The sequence below is a fragment of the Poecile atricapillus genome, chromosome 1 (genome assembly GCF_030490865.1).
Source record: "Poecile atricapillus isolate bPoeAtr1 chromosome 1, bPoeAtr1.hap1, whole genome shotgun sequence".
Lineage (NCBI taxonomy): Eukaryota > Metazoa > Chordata > Aves > Passeriformes > Paridae > Poecile > Poecile atricapillus.
In genome coordinates, this window is record NC_081249.1 from 88,973,795 (window position 1) to 88,989,952 (window position 16,158).

General features: G+C 49.2%; 2 protein-coding genes across 7 annotated transcripts in view; one reads left to right on the forward strand and one right to left on the reverse strand.

The window, feature by feature from the left end:
• VAMP1 (vesicle associated membrane protein 1) overlaps positions 1-16,158 on the forward strand; it is a 33,546-nt gene that overhangs the window by 10,154 nt on the left and 7,234 nt on the right. The gene's annotated exons all lie outside the window — the stretch shown is intronic.
• Positions 190-8,023, reverse strand: SCNN1A (sodium channel epithelial 1 subunit alpha). Of its 2 annotated transcripts, none has more exons than XM_058841716.1 (13): positions 7,675-8,023; positions 6,678-7,051; positions 6,014-6,269; positions 4,987-5,171; positions 4,106-4,206; positions 3,261-3,424; positions 2,876-2,974; positions 2,578-2,695; positions 2,254-2,332; positions 1,878-1,935; positions 1,695-1,750; positions 1,093-1,168; positions 190-886 (listed from the first exon to the last, which is right to left on the reverse strand). In XM_058841716.1, exons 2-13 carry the CDS (start codon positions 7,025-7,027, stop codon positions 560-562), a joined length of 1,869 nt encoding a protein of 622 aa, XP_058697699.1. In that variant the 5' UTR covers positions 7,028-7,051; positions 7,675-8,023; the 3' UTR covers positions 190-559. The 2 variants fall into 2 exon arrangements, with proteins under 2 accessions (XP_058697699.1, XP_058697689.1); XM_058841706.1 differs by lacking the exon at positions 7,675-8,023 and adding an exon at positions 7,309-7,502.

Here is a 16,158-nt window from a genome sequence, read left to right on the forward strand (position 1 = left end):
TGTCTCAAGTAGCCTCTCCTCAGGGGGAGGAAAGGGTAGGTGACACAGTCTTGGGATCAGAGCTGGACATGAAGAATGAGGAAAGAGCAACTAGTTTAGGGAAAGCTTAACAAAGCTCAGCCTGTTGAGAGATTTGTACCCCAGCTGAGACTCTATTCCTGTTCCTTGTCATACCACAGAGGCCAGTCACACCTGTCAAACCTCTTTAATTAATGACAGACCAGAACTGTGGCAGCATCCTTGCTGGAGGGAAAAGAAAGCATGCATGCACATGTAGATGTGCACATGCACAGAGCCTAAGGAAATCAAGAGGACATTCCCCCCATACATACAGTAGATCAAACTCTCATCCCTGGGGATCCCACAGCAATAGTATTTTATGAGACTGAAGAATTTGCCTACAGAAGTGAAAGCAATGAGCCCAGGCTAGCCACAGAGCAGTCTTTTGCTATGGTCCACGTGCAGCACCCCAGAAAGAAGGAAACACAGGCCCCGCAGACAAAGTGTGCAGCCTTTGCTCCAGCTGCCACCCATCTGAACAGTGGAAGGAGCTGCTGCCTCACTCGTGCCCCACCTCTCCATCCCTGCTTGGCCCACGTGGTTCCAGGCTGTTGTAGGATGGCAGCGTGGTCACTACAGCCTCAACAGTGAAGCGATGTGGAGCACTGAGAGCTGGTGCCTCATCCTGGAAAGCGGTGTTATCCTGTCTGTTCACGGGGGGTCCCGGTGGAGACAGCTTCTGCCGAGAGCGGAACCAGCGGAAGGCCAGGATAAAGGTGATGGCAATGAAATCCAGAACCAGCTCTGCAAGCTCCATCACAGACAGGACAGAGGATCCAAACCAGAGACTCCACTGGTTCCCAAGCTGGGACAGCAGAGTCACTACCTGCAGGAGATGGAGAAAGAGCAGTGACGACAGCCCTTGTCTGGGACTTTGCCTCCCTGCCTGTTCCCTCTTCCCTGTAGTACTGGGGGGGATTCCCCTCACCCTGCCAAAGGAAAAGAAACTCAATATCCAGCAGCAATGCTGCTGGAACAAAAGCTTGCCACAGTGGAGGGTGGCCAGAGAAGACATGGTAGTAAAGTGTATACCGTGAAGGCTGGAGACTCCCCGTTGGTCTTGTAGTTCCACTCCTCAAAAAATATATTCACTTTGGCAACTCCGTTCCTGTGAATGAAAGGTGACACTCAGCAACCCCAGCTCCTCAATCCCTGCATTTCTTCACCAAGCCTAATTGTTTCTGTCCCCTTCTTCCCCCTGTTCTTCTCCCACACAGAGGCTTTCTGCCATCTCCACAGCTCTCTCATTCTGCACTAAATAGAGTCTTTGGTACTTACAGTGCACTTCTGACATTGTACTGTAAAACAAATGTTTGTGGCAAAAGCTCCTGCACAGCTCTCTTTCCCATTCTTCCACAAGAACTTCCTGTGACTCCAGAACACACAGCAAGTGCTGGGGTTTACTATTTTTATATCAGCATCTGACCTCTTCCAAAATTTTTCACTTGGGTGCCCGGTCCTTGCTGAAGTCTTGCTATATATCTATTCTGACTCAAATCCACTGTCCTTGTCCACAGGCCCCATGCCTGATCTCTTCCCATCAGTGATTTAATCTTAACTCTGACATGTTCAACATGCACATTCCACTGGGAAGGTTTCTGGTTTTGATGCAGTCTCTGTTTAGTGGCTCTCACCTCTTGGATGTGATATTGTATTTGTTCTGTTGTGAAAGCATGTAGAAAACCCAGTCCTGAAATGAAAGTGCAGTAAATTGTGTTACATGATCACAGTCACCTCCTGCAAGTTTAGTACCACTTGAGGAAGGACTAAATGGGAGGTGGGAGAAGTGCTGGGAAGCCAGGACACCCTGTCCTTACCTCCGAGACAACAGAAGGCCAGCGGGAGTATCCAGCTGACAGCTGGTACTCTGTCATTCTGCAAGGCAAGAGGAGGCTGTGTTAGCTGTTGAAGCTGTAGGAGCCACAGGGCCAGGTCTCGTCATCCCCAGGCACACCTGGAGATTCCCTCCCATTCTGAAGTTCTGCCCACTTCCCAGCACATGGAATGTACGGTCCTTGGGAGCTCACCCCTAAGCCAACCCTAATGCTCCTCAGGTGTTTTGGCTACCTGATGGGAGAAATAACATTTCGGGTTGGGGCTCAGCTATTGACTCAAGCTTTTGCCCAGTCAGTGAGTGCTTCCCAACACTTCTAGGAATACTTTCCAATCTTCCTGCCCGACTGATCAACTTACTTGCAAGGTTTCCGACACTTGTGGAAACAGCCCAGCACATCAGCTTTGAATTCAGCCAGGAGTTTGTAATAGCAGTAGCCTGAACAGCAAAGAAAGTAAATCCCGGTAAGCTCACAGTATCTTTAGACAAAAAAGGTGATGTGTGACAGCGAGGGGAACCCAGAAGAGGTTTCCTTTCACAAGGGGCTAATCATCCAAGGCAAGACTGTCTTTCAGATGTCTCACACCAGGAAGCTCATTGAAGACAATGAGACGTGCTGGGACATGGGCCGACCAAACAGGTTCAGGAGGGCATGAGCTCTGCTGTCCCTGCTGTCCACTCACCCCAGGCTGTGTGCTTCGTGTAGTCACAGTACTCCGCTCCATCAGGCAAGGGATAGAAGTAATACGCACAGCCACAGCGTTCTACCATGTTGAGCTGAAAGCAGGAGCGAATGCAGACCTGGGAGGCACATAAGGTGGAGAAAGCTGATCAGGGGAGTCAAACCCGCTGCTGCCTGTATCAGCCTGTATCACATCACACTTTTAACGGAGCCCAAGGAAAGGCATGGCCGTTAGGGGGCTGAAGCATGTCAATAAAGTGGAGAAACAAGGCGGCCCGGGAGGGGTGAGGGTGAGTTACCTGCTCGGTGTAGCGGGACGAGTACAAGTTTTGCACTGGCACGTCACTGCCATCCTCTGTGCAGTCGCTGTAACTGCCCCCAAGGCGCACGGTCATCTCCTGCAACAGAACAACTCCACTTTGTGGTTCTCTTCCCACTCTCCCATGCCACACACTGCCCATCCATCAGTATCTGCTCTTTATGCTTTCCTCGGGATGTCAGCTCCCTCTGCTTGCTGCAATTTCGTTATTCATTGACAAACTGTAGCCAAATGCTTCTCGTCTAGTCCAGCAAGCTGTTCTTCCTCTCCCTTCACTCCATGTGATTAGTCCCCTCCCTTAAACACACACTGTAGGTCCTCAATTAAACCTCCCATCCACAGCTCTCACCCTTCTGCTTGCTCACCTTTCTCATGCTGATGGAGGTCTCGATGCCAGGACGAACATTGAAACCCCCATCATCCATGAAGGCTGGCTCATTCTGATCATGGACCATGACCCTGGCTCCTGTCACCGTGGACAGCAGAGGGATGAAGTCATTCTGCTCGGTGCGCACCACCAGAGAGAGACCTGAGGGAATATCAGAGAGCGAGAGGGAGGTCATGGCCGGCTGTGGTGCAGCGGAGAAGGGAGAGCAGGATGGTTAGAAGGGAGTCTGAAAGAGATAAAGGATGACAGACATCAACCAGGGCTGCACCAAAACTTGGCAGCAATAGAGGGTGGCTGGAGGGAGGCCGGAGAAAAAGCTGGAGGTTCCAGAAGAGGCCAGACAAAACTAGATTTCATCACTATGGTTTAGAAAAAAGAGAACTTGGAATTGAGAGAGATTTCATGCAAAAACTTGGAGCCAGATGGAACAAAAGTTTGAAGATTGGTCTGGGGAGGTTTCGGGAGGTTTAGGAGCACAAACAGGTCAGTTTCTTGAAAGAGGAAAATGGGGAAGGAGAAGGTGAAGACCAGGAACACAAGCACTATGGCTCAGCAGAGGACTTCAGGAAGGGCCAGCACAAATCCAGAGGAAGCAAAGAGCATAAGGATCAGGCACTGGTGAGGGAGAGAGAGTTCTGTGGGCAGTGGTGAGGGACAGCCTTGTCTATGAGACAGCTGTCTCCAAATAGGTAAAAACAGCTTGAGCGAGACAGAGCAGGGCTGTAATCTGCCACCACCAGTGGCAGCACAGCAGGATGCCTGTAACTCCTAGGGAAAACAGAGCTAAGCTGTTCTCCTTACCAAAGAGTGCCTCTCACCCACCATTATTGATTCCAGGCAGCGAGGATGTCCACAGGCTGCTGCTGTTGTCATTAAAGGTGTAGCAGTTCCCATATAATGGATGGTGGAAGTGGGTATAGTTCCTGAGAGGGGGATAGAAACAGAGGCAGAGTGAGAAGAGCTGTGAAACAACAGGGAAGGGCTTTCTGGAAGGAACAGCTCTGCTTTCCATCAGCAGGGAGAGGGGCTTACAGCAGATGGGCAGTATTTGTTATGTAAACTCACACAAACAGGGAAAAGCAATTAAAATGTGCTGTAAAAAATGTCCTGGAGCTGTACAGGTTTTTGCATGAGGATTTTCCTGCTGCTTTTCAGAGCCCAAATGGGTTTTAACAGTGCTAACAATTACTGTATTATCCTCCTGATACTGATGAAACTCTTAGCTTTTCCTACCCCTTTTGCTTCCCCTGCAGATCATTTTCATTCCACTAGCTCCTTGGGGCTTTTTGACCAATAATGGCAGGAGAAAAGTGGGATGGGTTTTAATGCCTTTTTGTATCAACTCTCTCTTCTTCCTTTATGTGGGCTGATATGTACCACTTTACCACTGTGGAGGATAGAATAAAAATACTTGTACACTGTACGTCTGTGCCCACTCCGGTGTTCGTACCAGTATAATTATTTCATTTATGTGAAACCCAGAAAAAGGCATAATCATCCTTCGAGGTTCAAAGTTTCAGGTCACAGAACCTGTGGCCCTGATATGCAAAACTCACGCTCAAGAAAGATCATTTGATCTTTCAAATGGGAACTGAGCACGGAACAATCCCAGCTCGGAAAAGAGGTTCTCTAATGTGGGTTCCTTGATTCCCCTCGACCCCAGGCACAAAATAAGTGTTTTCAGGGGTGCTTCCACTACTTACGCCTTGTCACACGTTGCCTCATTGAAGCGGCAAGCATAGATGAAATTCTCAAAGTCAGACTCATCCAGGGCTTTTGCATCAGGCACCTGTGCCAGGATATTGATGTAGTGAAAGCTGTACCATTCCCGCACGGCATCCACTCCCGAGGAGTACGCCTGGTGGAAACAGTCGTTGTTTTCACTGCACTGTGAAGGAGGAGAAAAGCGGTGTCAGAGAAGTCTTCTTGTCCAGGAGACAAGGCTCTGCCCATGGATAAACTGTGCTCACTCAGCACAAGCAGATGACCGAGGATGTGAAGGGTTCCACAGAACTCCTGTGAGTGACCAACAGGTGATCAGCAGGATACGGAAAAAAAACAGGGCAGCTCCTCGGTGGAAGGGCAACGCCAGGTGAATAAGCGAGGCTGAGTAAAACCCAGGTGGCAGCAAGGTGTACAGGGTAATCTGCACATAAATTCTACCTGGTATAAAACCAGGAGCTTTAAATTCTTGCGTGGGGAGCCCTTCCTTCAGGGTGTGTCCAGAAAAACGTTTGTGATCCTGTGGGAGCTCCAGTTAACTGCTCAGCGATTAGCTTCAGTCCTTCAGTGCCTTTTTAAATGCAAACACAGATACCCTAGGGCGAGGAAGCTGCTGCCTAGGAGCAATTGCGACCATGATCGCATTTCAGGTGGCCCAGGACCATCAAATACTTTCTCCTTCGTTGTGGCGGCTGGTACTGATAAACTGCTCTCAAAAGCAACTGCAAGGCTGATGCACCCTGAGGAAGGACAAGGATTTCCTGCTCTTGGGGAGATGGACACTGACATGGACATGTCCCCTGGGGCCTGCATGAACATGGACAGAATTTGGGGAGCAGGATCGTATGAAGCAAAGGATTCAGCTCTACTTTTATCTGTCATTAGCAAAAGCCAGTGGAGATTAATCAAACTTCTACGTAAGGAAAGGCATGGCCAAGGGTCTAACAAGACAGAAATAGCCAGGCAGAGACTGGAGTGGGTAGGGCACAGGGTATCTAGGGATCTCACCAGAACAAAGCCAATTTTCCAGTCATTCTTGTCCACTGAGGGACTGTTCTCTGGCAAGTTGACTAAGTTATCCCGCTTCTGCCTCCGCAAAGGATGGCGCTGGACGTGATGGAGCAGGCTCCTTGAGCTACGCCTTTGTGTGGACGATGTGGACCAGTCTCTTTGTGGCAGAGACATGTTGTAGTCATAGAGGTCTAGCAGTGTCTGGTGGGTGATTTGGTCCAGCTTATCCAGCTGCTTTCGGATGGCGCTGTATCTGTATAGGGGGGAGAGAAGACCACCAGGTTTAGGGCTGGATGGACACAAACAGCTCTGAATAAGACACGCAGCAAATTTTGCTGGGGTGATTCCGGGTATTCCTGCCACCAGCTGTAAATCTAACCCCTTGCTGGAGGCTATCTTGCAGGAGAGAGGTAAATCCGATCTAGCCCCGTGGGCAGTTTACATTGCAGCCTGCTAAATACACCACCGAGCAGAGCTGCCTAAGCTCACATGCCTTACTGTGAGTGCCCTGCAGCAGCAAAGGCCTCTGAAAAGTGTCCTTTCCACCGGCACCGCTACAACAGTGGGCAGTCGAGGACCACGAGGAGAACCAGAGCATGTGCCTTTATCCTGCACCCATCAAAGTCAAGGCAGTCAACATCTCTGCAAGTCTGTTTCTTACCTGTACGGATTGAGGGTGCACAGCGTCACGGCCGGGAAAGTCAGCCTGTCGGAGTTCAGGTTGAGGTTGAGGTTGACAGGGTAGCTGAAGTACTCCCTGTAGAGGATCCCGAACTGCCAGTACATTAGGCCGAAGGTGAGAAAGAAGAGAACGGACCAGAAGGCTGTCTTCATCTTGTTCTTTTTGGAGCACACCAGGCGGATAGCCCCGTGGATGGTTGTGTTGCTGCAGAAGAACTGGAACAGCTCCTGGTAGGAGCTGTAGAATTCGATGAGACCCTCGCGCTCCTCTTCTTTCTGCTGCTGCTCCTCCTCTTGCTTACATTGTCTCATTTTCTCTCCTTCTGGCATCTTCCCTGCCTTCACAGACCCACTCTACAGCACAAACTCAGAATTAGTGGGTCGCCCAGCAAGACTGTGGCTCCGGGAAGCCATGCCCGCTGCACAAACTGGCTCTGCATCACCATCCTCCCCAAGCCCCGCTGCTTTCACCCTCTCCTTCCTGACCCCCACCCGGGCTGCAGGTCCCCCTGCGAGTCCTCCCGTCCCTCTTGTGACACGGGGTCTATCCTTCCCCCCGTCCCTCCCGCGGCGGCGCCCCCCGCCCGCCCCGCCGGGGTCGCGGCACTGACGGGGGGCGCGGTGCCCATGGCAGGCGGCGGCTGCTCGGGCCGGGACCGGGGCCGGGACCGGGACCGGGACCGGGGCCGGTGTGCTCTGCCCAGCGCTGCTGGCTCTCCCGCAGCCTCCCCGGCTGGGCTGGGACCGGTTCCTTTCCAGTTGGAGCCAGCACCCCGCCCGGCTCCTGCCCTGCCAGCCTCTCCCCGCCCCTCCCGCCTGTCCCTCCTGCCTGCCCCCTCCTGCCTGCCCCCTCCTGCCCCTTCCCCTTCCCCTTCCCTCAGGCGCCGCTCCCGGGGAAGAAAAGCCTCTTTAAACTCTCAAGTGTCGGCGGCGGGGCAGCGGCGGCCGGGGGACCGGGGACACGTCGGGGCGGTGACCTTGGCGCTGCCGGCGGGGTCAAGGCGCTCCCGGGGCTGCGGGGCCCCCCGGCCCCCCGAGGGGAGCCCGGCCCCGGCCAGGTACGGCCGCCGAACAGCCTGAACCTCCTCCTCCTCCTCCTCCCACCCCCTCCGGCGGGGACGCGGCGTCCCAGCGAGCCCAGGCGATGCAGAAAGAAAATTGGCAGCGCTGGTCCCCGAGGCAGCGCCGGCCGGCCGGGAACCCCCACGGTTCGTCCGCCCCGGGACCTTGCCCTGCCGCCGACCGGCCGTGAGGGCCTGCCTTTCATGGCCAAATTGTGCTTTCCAAGGGCAAAGCCGCGAGTTTAGCGTGAGATCTGCGAGAGGGATGGAGCTGGGACAGAGAAGGCTGGGGCGAGTGGGTGATACACCTCAGCTACCGCGTTACCTTTGCCGGTGCCTTAACTAAAGAAACCTTCTGTGTCCATAAGTGCCTGCCCCAACCGTGAGTGGGAACTTGTTTTGCTGAGCTGTGCCCGGGAAATCTAGGCCTCCCGGCATAACCCAAAGCCTTCCAGTGTTTCCTTGGACCACGGAAATGGTCTTAGCAAAATGTGACTGAAAGTCCCAACTATAACCGTGAAACTCCTTTACCAATCTTTTCTTCCATTTATTTGCTTTCAAACTAGCTCTCTCTGAAGTTTTCACTTATTTCTTCCCTTTCTGGTTACCTCCTTCAGATAAGTCCTTGTTCAGAGTCTTTGGTTACTGAATTTTGATCCTTGTTGAGTTAGCTGTGGTTTGGTTAGTGACTCAAAATACCCAGCCACTTTCACCTCTTCATATTGCAAAATCCCATGCTTGAAAATGGCAAGCAGTACACTTTTGAGGCCAGCAGTTAAGTGTCAGTGTGCCAGGAGCAGCCTTGTGACAGGTGCTTGTTAGAAACCTACAGCCACAACCTAGAGCGTTCCGCTACCTCCGTCCCCTGATGAAAAGCAATGCAGAGCTAAAGCGTCGTTTTCCCAGCAGTTCTAAACTTAATTGTATCTCCAGTAAATTATTCTTGAACTCTCATCAAAGTTAAAAGTTGCAAAAAGAGGGTGGCATGAGGTGAACGGACTAATATTGTATCAAATGCTTATTAAAATGCAGCTTCCTCAGAGCATTACTGCATCCACTTCTGGGACCCCCAACTCAGGAAGTACATGGTCCTTTTAGATAAGAGTCCAAAGGAGGCCACAAAGATGATCAGAGGGCTGGAGAGCCTCTCCTGTGAAGGTGGGCTGCGAGGGGAGAGGGTTGTTCAGCTTGGGGAGGCAAGGCCCAGACTTCCATTATCTAGCAGGGCTACAAGAGAGCTGGGAAGGGGCTGTTCATCAGGACATGTGGTGATGGGACAAGGTGGAATGGCTTCAAACTGAAATAGGGGGGGGTTTGGTTAGATCTTAGGGAGAAATTTTTCACTGTGAGGTTGGTGAGGGAGTGGGACAGGTTTCCCAGAGAAACTGTAGAAGCCACATGGCTGGAAGCATTCAAGGCCAGGTTGGACAGGGCTTTGAGCAACCTGATCTAGTGGAAGGTGTCCCTGGCCATGGCAGGGGGGGTTGGAACTAGATGACCTTTAAGGTCCCTTCCAACCCAAGCCATTCCATGATTAGAATTATCCTGGGTTGGGCAGAGAGTCGTGCAGCTCTGTACCCCATCTTGGGCTGTGCCAGTAGGAAATGTCATTTAGTGGAGGAATGTGAGCTCTTCTGACTTGTGCCACTTGCAAGTTTCATGCACTCCGACAGATCTGGGGACTGGGAATTATGCAGCATTGGTGCTTACAATTACCAGTGGAACCTATGGAGCTCTAATCCAGTCACTTCACAAAGAGAAACTTGTATTACCACAATATTAACTTATATCACCACAATTTCCTGAAATTACTATTACACCAATGGACTAATCCTCCAGTACCACCTCTCTCTTACTGAAATTGTGACTATCTTACTGGAGTAACAGAAGTTATTTTGCCCCTGAAAATGCCCCTTTTGTACTCATTTAAGTTAACAGCACCCACTAAGCAACTACAGCCAAATTTGGTAACCCGTAGGCATTCTCTGATTTCCACATTTGTAAAAGGATTTGAAATTGTCTTCAACTGATCTTTGCAAATGACTTCACAAACATGGTCCTCTTTGTTGGTATGAGACAACAGTAACTTATATTTTTTGTTTGCTTTTGACTTGAGAAATAATTAAAACCTCAAACATTTGGACTGATTTGCTCCATCCAAATGACAGTCTAAAGCAATTTTCTCAGCATTTTGTCATAACTGACAATTTCCATCACCATGTTGTTTGGGAGAATTTTTGGCCTTTGACCAAGTTTGGACAAGAATAGCAGATAATGATAATACACATGTATCTGTGTATCTCTCTATACACTTACACACCTAAATTCATTTTTCAGAAGACTTTATCCATGTGTTGTTTGGGTTTTGGTTTTTTTTAAGAATTGAAAAGCCATTTACTGGCCCTTTGACCATTTCCAGTGGCTGTGGCAGCTGTGCTCTGAGCAATTCCCCTTTCCCTCTTTCTCCCCCCCAGTGCGCTGCTGGACTGCCGTGCTGTTATCTGCTGCTGTGGCACACCTTGGAGCACGTATCAGCCCTGAGGTGACTTCCAGTTGCTTCAGTCATGCGAATATCACCTTTGGCCGTGGCTCTGTAAAAGTGCCTATGTCCCCATGGTCACACAGGTGTGCTGCAGATAGACTGCCAATGCACAAAGGAATCAAAAACTTATTTTTAACATTGCTACAAACACAATTATCACTTGATTCCCAAAATACTTTAGAGACAAAGCAAACAAGTGTCCTTCTGCCAGCTCAGCTGCCAGTCTCAGTCACCATCAGATCAGAATTTGCTAACTCTTCAGGGTTGGGTTTTTTAATTATTACTTACATCTTCCCAGGTTTTGTGCTGTGGGTTTTTTTTTTTTTTATTATTATAATTTTTTTCTCTAGTGTGTACATGAAGTAGATCACTGAAGTGACCATTTTCTGACCCAGACTGTCAGTCATAAATGGCACCATTTTCCTCAGGCACACTGCACTAACAGAAGACAGTGGTTTGCAAAAGCAGCTCCTGTTGATTATTTAGGTGATTAGGTTCACTCCTCTCTCACAAGAGAGAGGGAGAGTGGAAAGTGTTCCTCACACAAGAGTCTTCTGAGCATTTTGTCCATCCACAACTTTCTGGATATTTCCATCCAGACGTATTGACCTATCAAGGTGAGTCACACCTGATGGAACTGGTTTTGACACTGATGGTTATTACCCTCACTGCCATTCAGGCTCAGCAATTATGGGATAATATGTCTTTTGAAATCCCAAGTCTTGCAATAGAATGAAAGATCTTCCATCATGTGCTACAAATCCTCTGGAAGTTTTGGTTCATCATATTTACTCCACCTCTAACAGCATTTTAAGTCCAAGGAGCTTTGTGCTGAGAAGATCCTTGTCACTAGTTCCTTCTCTTGTGAAATGGGAAGCGCCCTGTTGTTCTGGGCAGTGCTTCTTTATATTACATCTTCACAAGCTCTGAATGCATGATTGCTTTTTATTGCTACTGAACAACCTTTGAGTAAACATGAATCACTCTTTATGGCACCAAATTTGAAATGTTTCCTTACCAGCTACGTCGATTATCTGCCCAGGTAGGAATTTGATAATGATCTGTAGTATACACAACATTTTAAAATAGAACAAACATCTTTTCTATGCACTGCTACTGTTGTAGGAAAAAAAAAAAAACAAACCCAAAAATCTCTCCCTGTCGGGTATAGATTCCGAGTATAACAAATTATACATGTTTTTGAACTACTTGTAAGACCTTCGAAAAAATCAGTTTAATTCTTCTGTATACCTGTAAATGCAATTGTACTTCTGCTGCAAGGCAGCAGCCAGTGATTATTTTGGCATTATTTCTGGATTACCTGCAGCTGCTTATATTTTTCTGCATTAAAACTAGCGACCCGAACAGTCGAGGAATGGCATCATGGATGTTGCTGTAAGTTTGTTTGTCCAAAGAAGCCCCAGCACAGTAGGTGGCAAAGATGTGTGGATGTGAGGCAACACATTGAATAGCCGTCTTCAGCAAGGAGGTGTTTTCCCAGCTTGCACGGACCCCCTTGAGGCAGAGGTGGTGATCTCCAGAGGGTCATTGTTAAAAAGCCATCAGGGATTTGCAAACCAATCTGTTGGGCTGTTGAATGCCTTCCTCCCTTGTTACTGATGTAACTTGCCAGGCAGCAGTGGTGTCTGTCCCAAACAACCAGTGATACCACAGCAGAAACAGCATGTCCATGTACACAATTCCACGCCTTCGTGTCCCCAGGAGATTTGTCCCCATTGATTTTCAATGTACGTCTTCATTTGTACCTTGTAGGAGCAGAGTGGCTGTAGAGAGCCACTCTGGTGAAACAAAAGGGAGCCCCGGGGGAAAAGTTGAAGCTGTGTGTGTTATCCACACATTTCAGAATGAAAGATGGGAGGCTGCTGGGTAGAATAGTGAAAATAAAATGTTGTAGGACTGAGAGAGTCCTGCTGGAGTCTGGGTGGAGAGAACCCAGTCTCTCTTCCTAGGAGAACGAAGTCAAGATGAGTGAACCCCAGAAGACTCATCTGACAAACCTGAATTAGCTTTTGAAAAATGTAGCTGACTCCCATCATCCATATTTCAGGATGAGGGATGTTGCTGCCTGGAAACGGTGTATCAGACAGGGTGCTGAAGAATCCCAGTGACCCAGGCCCTTTAGCCACACTACTTTGTGTCCGGGCCAGCTGCCATCTTCATTCCTTGTGACCCATTGTCCTGCAGGAGAGAACCAGAGTCACCAAGCTCTACCTCTGCTGCACATTCCCTCATGGAGAATCACTCAGCCAGATCCACAGCTCCACGGACACTGATCTCGTTCCAGTCCTGCTGCTATGGGACCAGTGTGGAAATGGCCAGATGAAAATTCCCACCCACTGGCACAGCTAAGCTAACACACATCTGGAAGCTGGGTGGACAGTCCAGGCTAGAACAGCCGCCAGCAAACCTATAGGACTGGTTCTGCATCTGCTTTGTCCTGAGGGGCAATTAATAAGTGGGCAATCAAGATGGAGCCTCTTTGAGATCCCCCCCACCCTCCTCTGCTCTCCCCAGGTGAAATCTTCGATTTCCTCATTCCAGCCCTAACAATATAACCATTATCACAGCCACCTGACTCCCCGGCTCTCTATCCCCACCCCTTTCCTGGTCTCTCCTGCCTGTTTCTGGAAATCGGAGGCAGAAGCAGCCACCTCAGACCAGTTTTTCATCCAGCAGCTGCTGCTCCTCAGCCAACAGAGACGACAGGGCTGGGGCTGGTCCCATCCCTGCGAGCCCAAGGCAGCACCAGCCTCCCGCAGTTCGGTGGACACAGGTGCTCCCTGCTGCCTGCAGCTTTACCAGAGCTGGTGACAGGACAGCCTTGCTTATGTTTAGCTTGATTTTTGACACTGCCTCATATGATTCTCCAAATGCCCCTGCCCAAGACACTCCCACCCCAGTGGTTTCATGCCCACCCCAGTGCTTCTGCTTCTCAGCTCTGCTTTGCTGATGGTGATCTCTCCTGCTCTGGAATACAAACCAAAACCTATACCCTTGGAAAGGGAATCCAAATGGAATGAAGCCCTTAAGAAGAAAAGTTAATCTATAAATCCCAATTCTTTTATGGGCAAGGCCATGTTTCATAGCCAAATGGCCCAATGGAACACCTCCACCACGCCCTTCTCAAAAGGAGGAGCAGAAGGCATCACCCCCACTTTCCAGTCTCCCTTTTATTTGTTCCAATGTGTTTAATTCATTCTTCTGCTTGAGAGGTTTTATGTCTTCCCTCACAAGATCTCAGGCTAGCAGTGATGCAATTGTCTGGAAATGGTCTGAAAGCTCTGGAATGGTCCAGGAGGCAAAGAACCTAAATTTTGTTCAAGGTGCAGCTTGATAAATTAAAGTGAAGCATTAGGTGACAAGATGCTCTTTGGTGTTGTTTTGGTTTTTATAATGAAGTAGTCTGAGGTTTGTCCTCTGTAGGACTCGGAAAATCTGGATTAATTTTTTTTTTTTTTCATTTCATCCTTTCTTTTAAGCAGAAAAGGCCAATTGGTGAATCTTAGTCAAGCCATGTGACTACTTCTAGTGATAATGAGAAGAGAGAGATTTCTTCATTATAGCCGTCGTCCCATTCTGTCATTTCTTCTTTTAACTCTCTATCAAGATTTCAGCTGCTTCAGCTATATCTCATGTACCAAGAAGTCTGTGCTCCTCGGTGAATTTTGGGGTCAGGAAGGGGTTTTCATCAAGTGAGACACATAGGTTATTTTCTTAGGGAAAGAATCTTCCTCTGTACCTTGAAAAATGGTCCACTTCAAGGGGTCTCAGGCCTTTCGTCTTTCACATCCCCTGCCAGTAAAGAATCTCGAAGTGTTTGCTCCTGGTATGAGGATGTGCATATTTATCAACTGAGGCAATTGATCTTTCATGCTAAAGACTTAATAAGATGTTGATGGTATTTCATGGGAGGACAGGACTGTGAGGATGATTTAGGTATGTACAGAAATATAAAAGAAGGGAAAATCAGGAAATTATAAAGAAATAAATACTAAATAAAGGTGGGACTTCAGAACTGTTTTAAAAAGAGGGAAAAGAAAATGATAAAAAGTAGGGTTGAAAACAAGGGAAGGAGAGGGAGCTGAATGGAAAGAACAGTAGTGAATGAATGTAAAAAGGGAAGAAAATTGTGCCCTCCTTCTGTGCAAGCTGCACCTGGATATGGTGGTAAGTTGGTGTTACCACCCCATACAACCCTCTGCCACTACCCTTCATTTGTGCCTAAACCTTTTCCCTCCTCTTGCTACCACATCACTGTACCTGCTGGGGCACTGTTGCTACTCCCTCTTACTCCTCTCTCACCCTCTCTCTGTGACATTCCAGTGCCCAGCACTGATGACCTATAACAGCACCTGCCACGAGTGTTTTCTGCTGTGTGTCCAAAAGTGTCACCCCTTTCACATTTTCATTGCCTGCATTCACTCCTGTCACACTTTGCCATCCTTAGTAACTGGGCATGCTCCTGGGCTGAAAAATTGAGTGAAGACCTTTCTTGTAGGCTACAGAAACAATTGTCCAGTGGGGCAAGGGGAGTTACAAAAAGTGTCTGGAGTTGTATACAACTGGAAGGAGAAACTCTGTAATGTTGCGTATAGAGAGGCAGCAAGTCAGGTCAAACAAGGAACAACTAGCAAAAGGAATCTAAACTAAGAGATCTCTCTTGAAACTCATCAGGCACCTGCCAGATGTTCTGAAGGGCAAAGCAGTGATCAGGCTGTGCAGGGAGTGCACAGCAGAGACAAGGCCATCACAGACACCTCTGCAGCCTGTGTGAAGTGTTGAGTGATGAGATCAGGGTGGCAGAACCCATGCTTCAGCAGGGTGGGGTTTGCCAGCCAACATGTCTGAAACTGAAGTGGCTGCGGAAAAGGCTGTTCAACACACTGACAAAGCAAACAGTAACAACTCGCTGGGAGCAATGGCATTTGTCCAAGAGTCTTAAAGGATCTCCAGAGTCAAATAGTTGAAACTGCTCCGAGCAGTGTGTAACCCAATGCCTACCCCCAGCGTGGTACCTCAGGAGGGGAAAGGGCTGAATGTGATGCCCCAGTTTGGCCAGGGGCAGGTGGTGGAAGTTTCTGGGACTTGTTTTGGCTTCAGATGAAGATAACACAAATAAAAAGATGAGAGATAAGTACAGCTAGAGGCCAAGAGGGTCTGGAGCAGCCTGGCACACCATGCATGGTGCTTATGTCCCCAGCAGGACATCCATACTGTCCTCTGCCAACCTGACAGTATGTGTGCTCTGGTCCACCTCCTGAAGGTTTGGATGCATGCTTGGATGAATGCTGCCTGTGGTACTGGAGCCAGCCAGGACTTGTGGAGTGGTTGGCTCTTGCTGCAGGACATAAGGGATGTGGTGGTCCAGGTGCTTTGACCCAGCTCCTGGTGAAGCGGACAGCAGCAGTGACAGAGGGATGTGTTTGTGTCACCACCAGCGATGAAGCTGCTGGTGCTGACCCTCTCCTTTCTCCTTTCCTGGTTCAGGAGAAGGAGCTCCCAATGCTGCAACCTACCTGGGCACATGGGTAGGGATAGCTCTCATTCCTCTGCTGTCTCCTCACCAGGGGCTGCTGCCAACTGCTGCTGCTCCTGGAGCTTCCTCTCTACTCCAGATGGGCTTTTTGAACTTCTCTGTTTATTTTGCATACAGAGGGAGTATCTGTCATTTTTCAGCATCAGGTCATCACTCATTGAAGGGGTTGCATAGGAGCCCACCTGGGTGTGCTGGCGGAAGTGGAATTTTCAACTGGAGGAGGTGCATATTTTTGCAGGGGATGGGAGCTGGACTGAGTGTGAAACATCACAGGGAAGCACAAGTCCCATGTTTTGTCTGG

Coding starts and splice junctions, on each gene's coding strand:
- SCNN1A (XM_058841706.1), bottom strand. Junction 5,172..6,013: donor GGAAAATTGGCTTTGTTCTG/GTGAGATCCCTA, acceptor CCTCCTTCACAG/TGCAGTGAAAACAACGACTG. Junction 1,169..1,694: donor TACAATATCACATCCAAGAG/GTGAGAGCCACT, acceptor TTTCATTCACAG/GAACGGAGTTGCCAAAGTGA.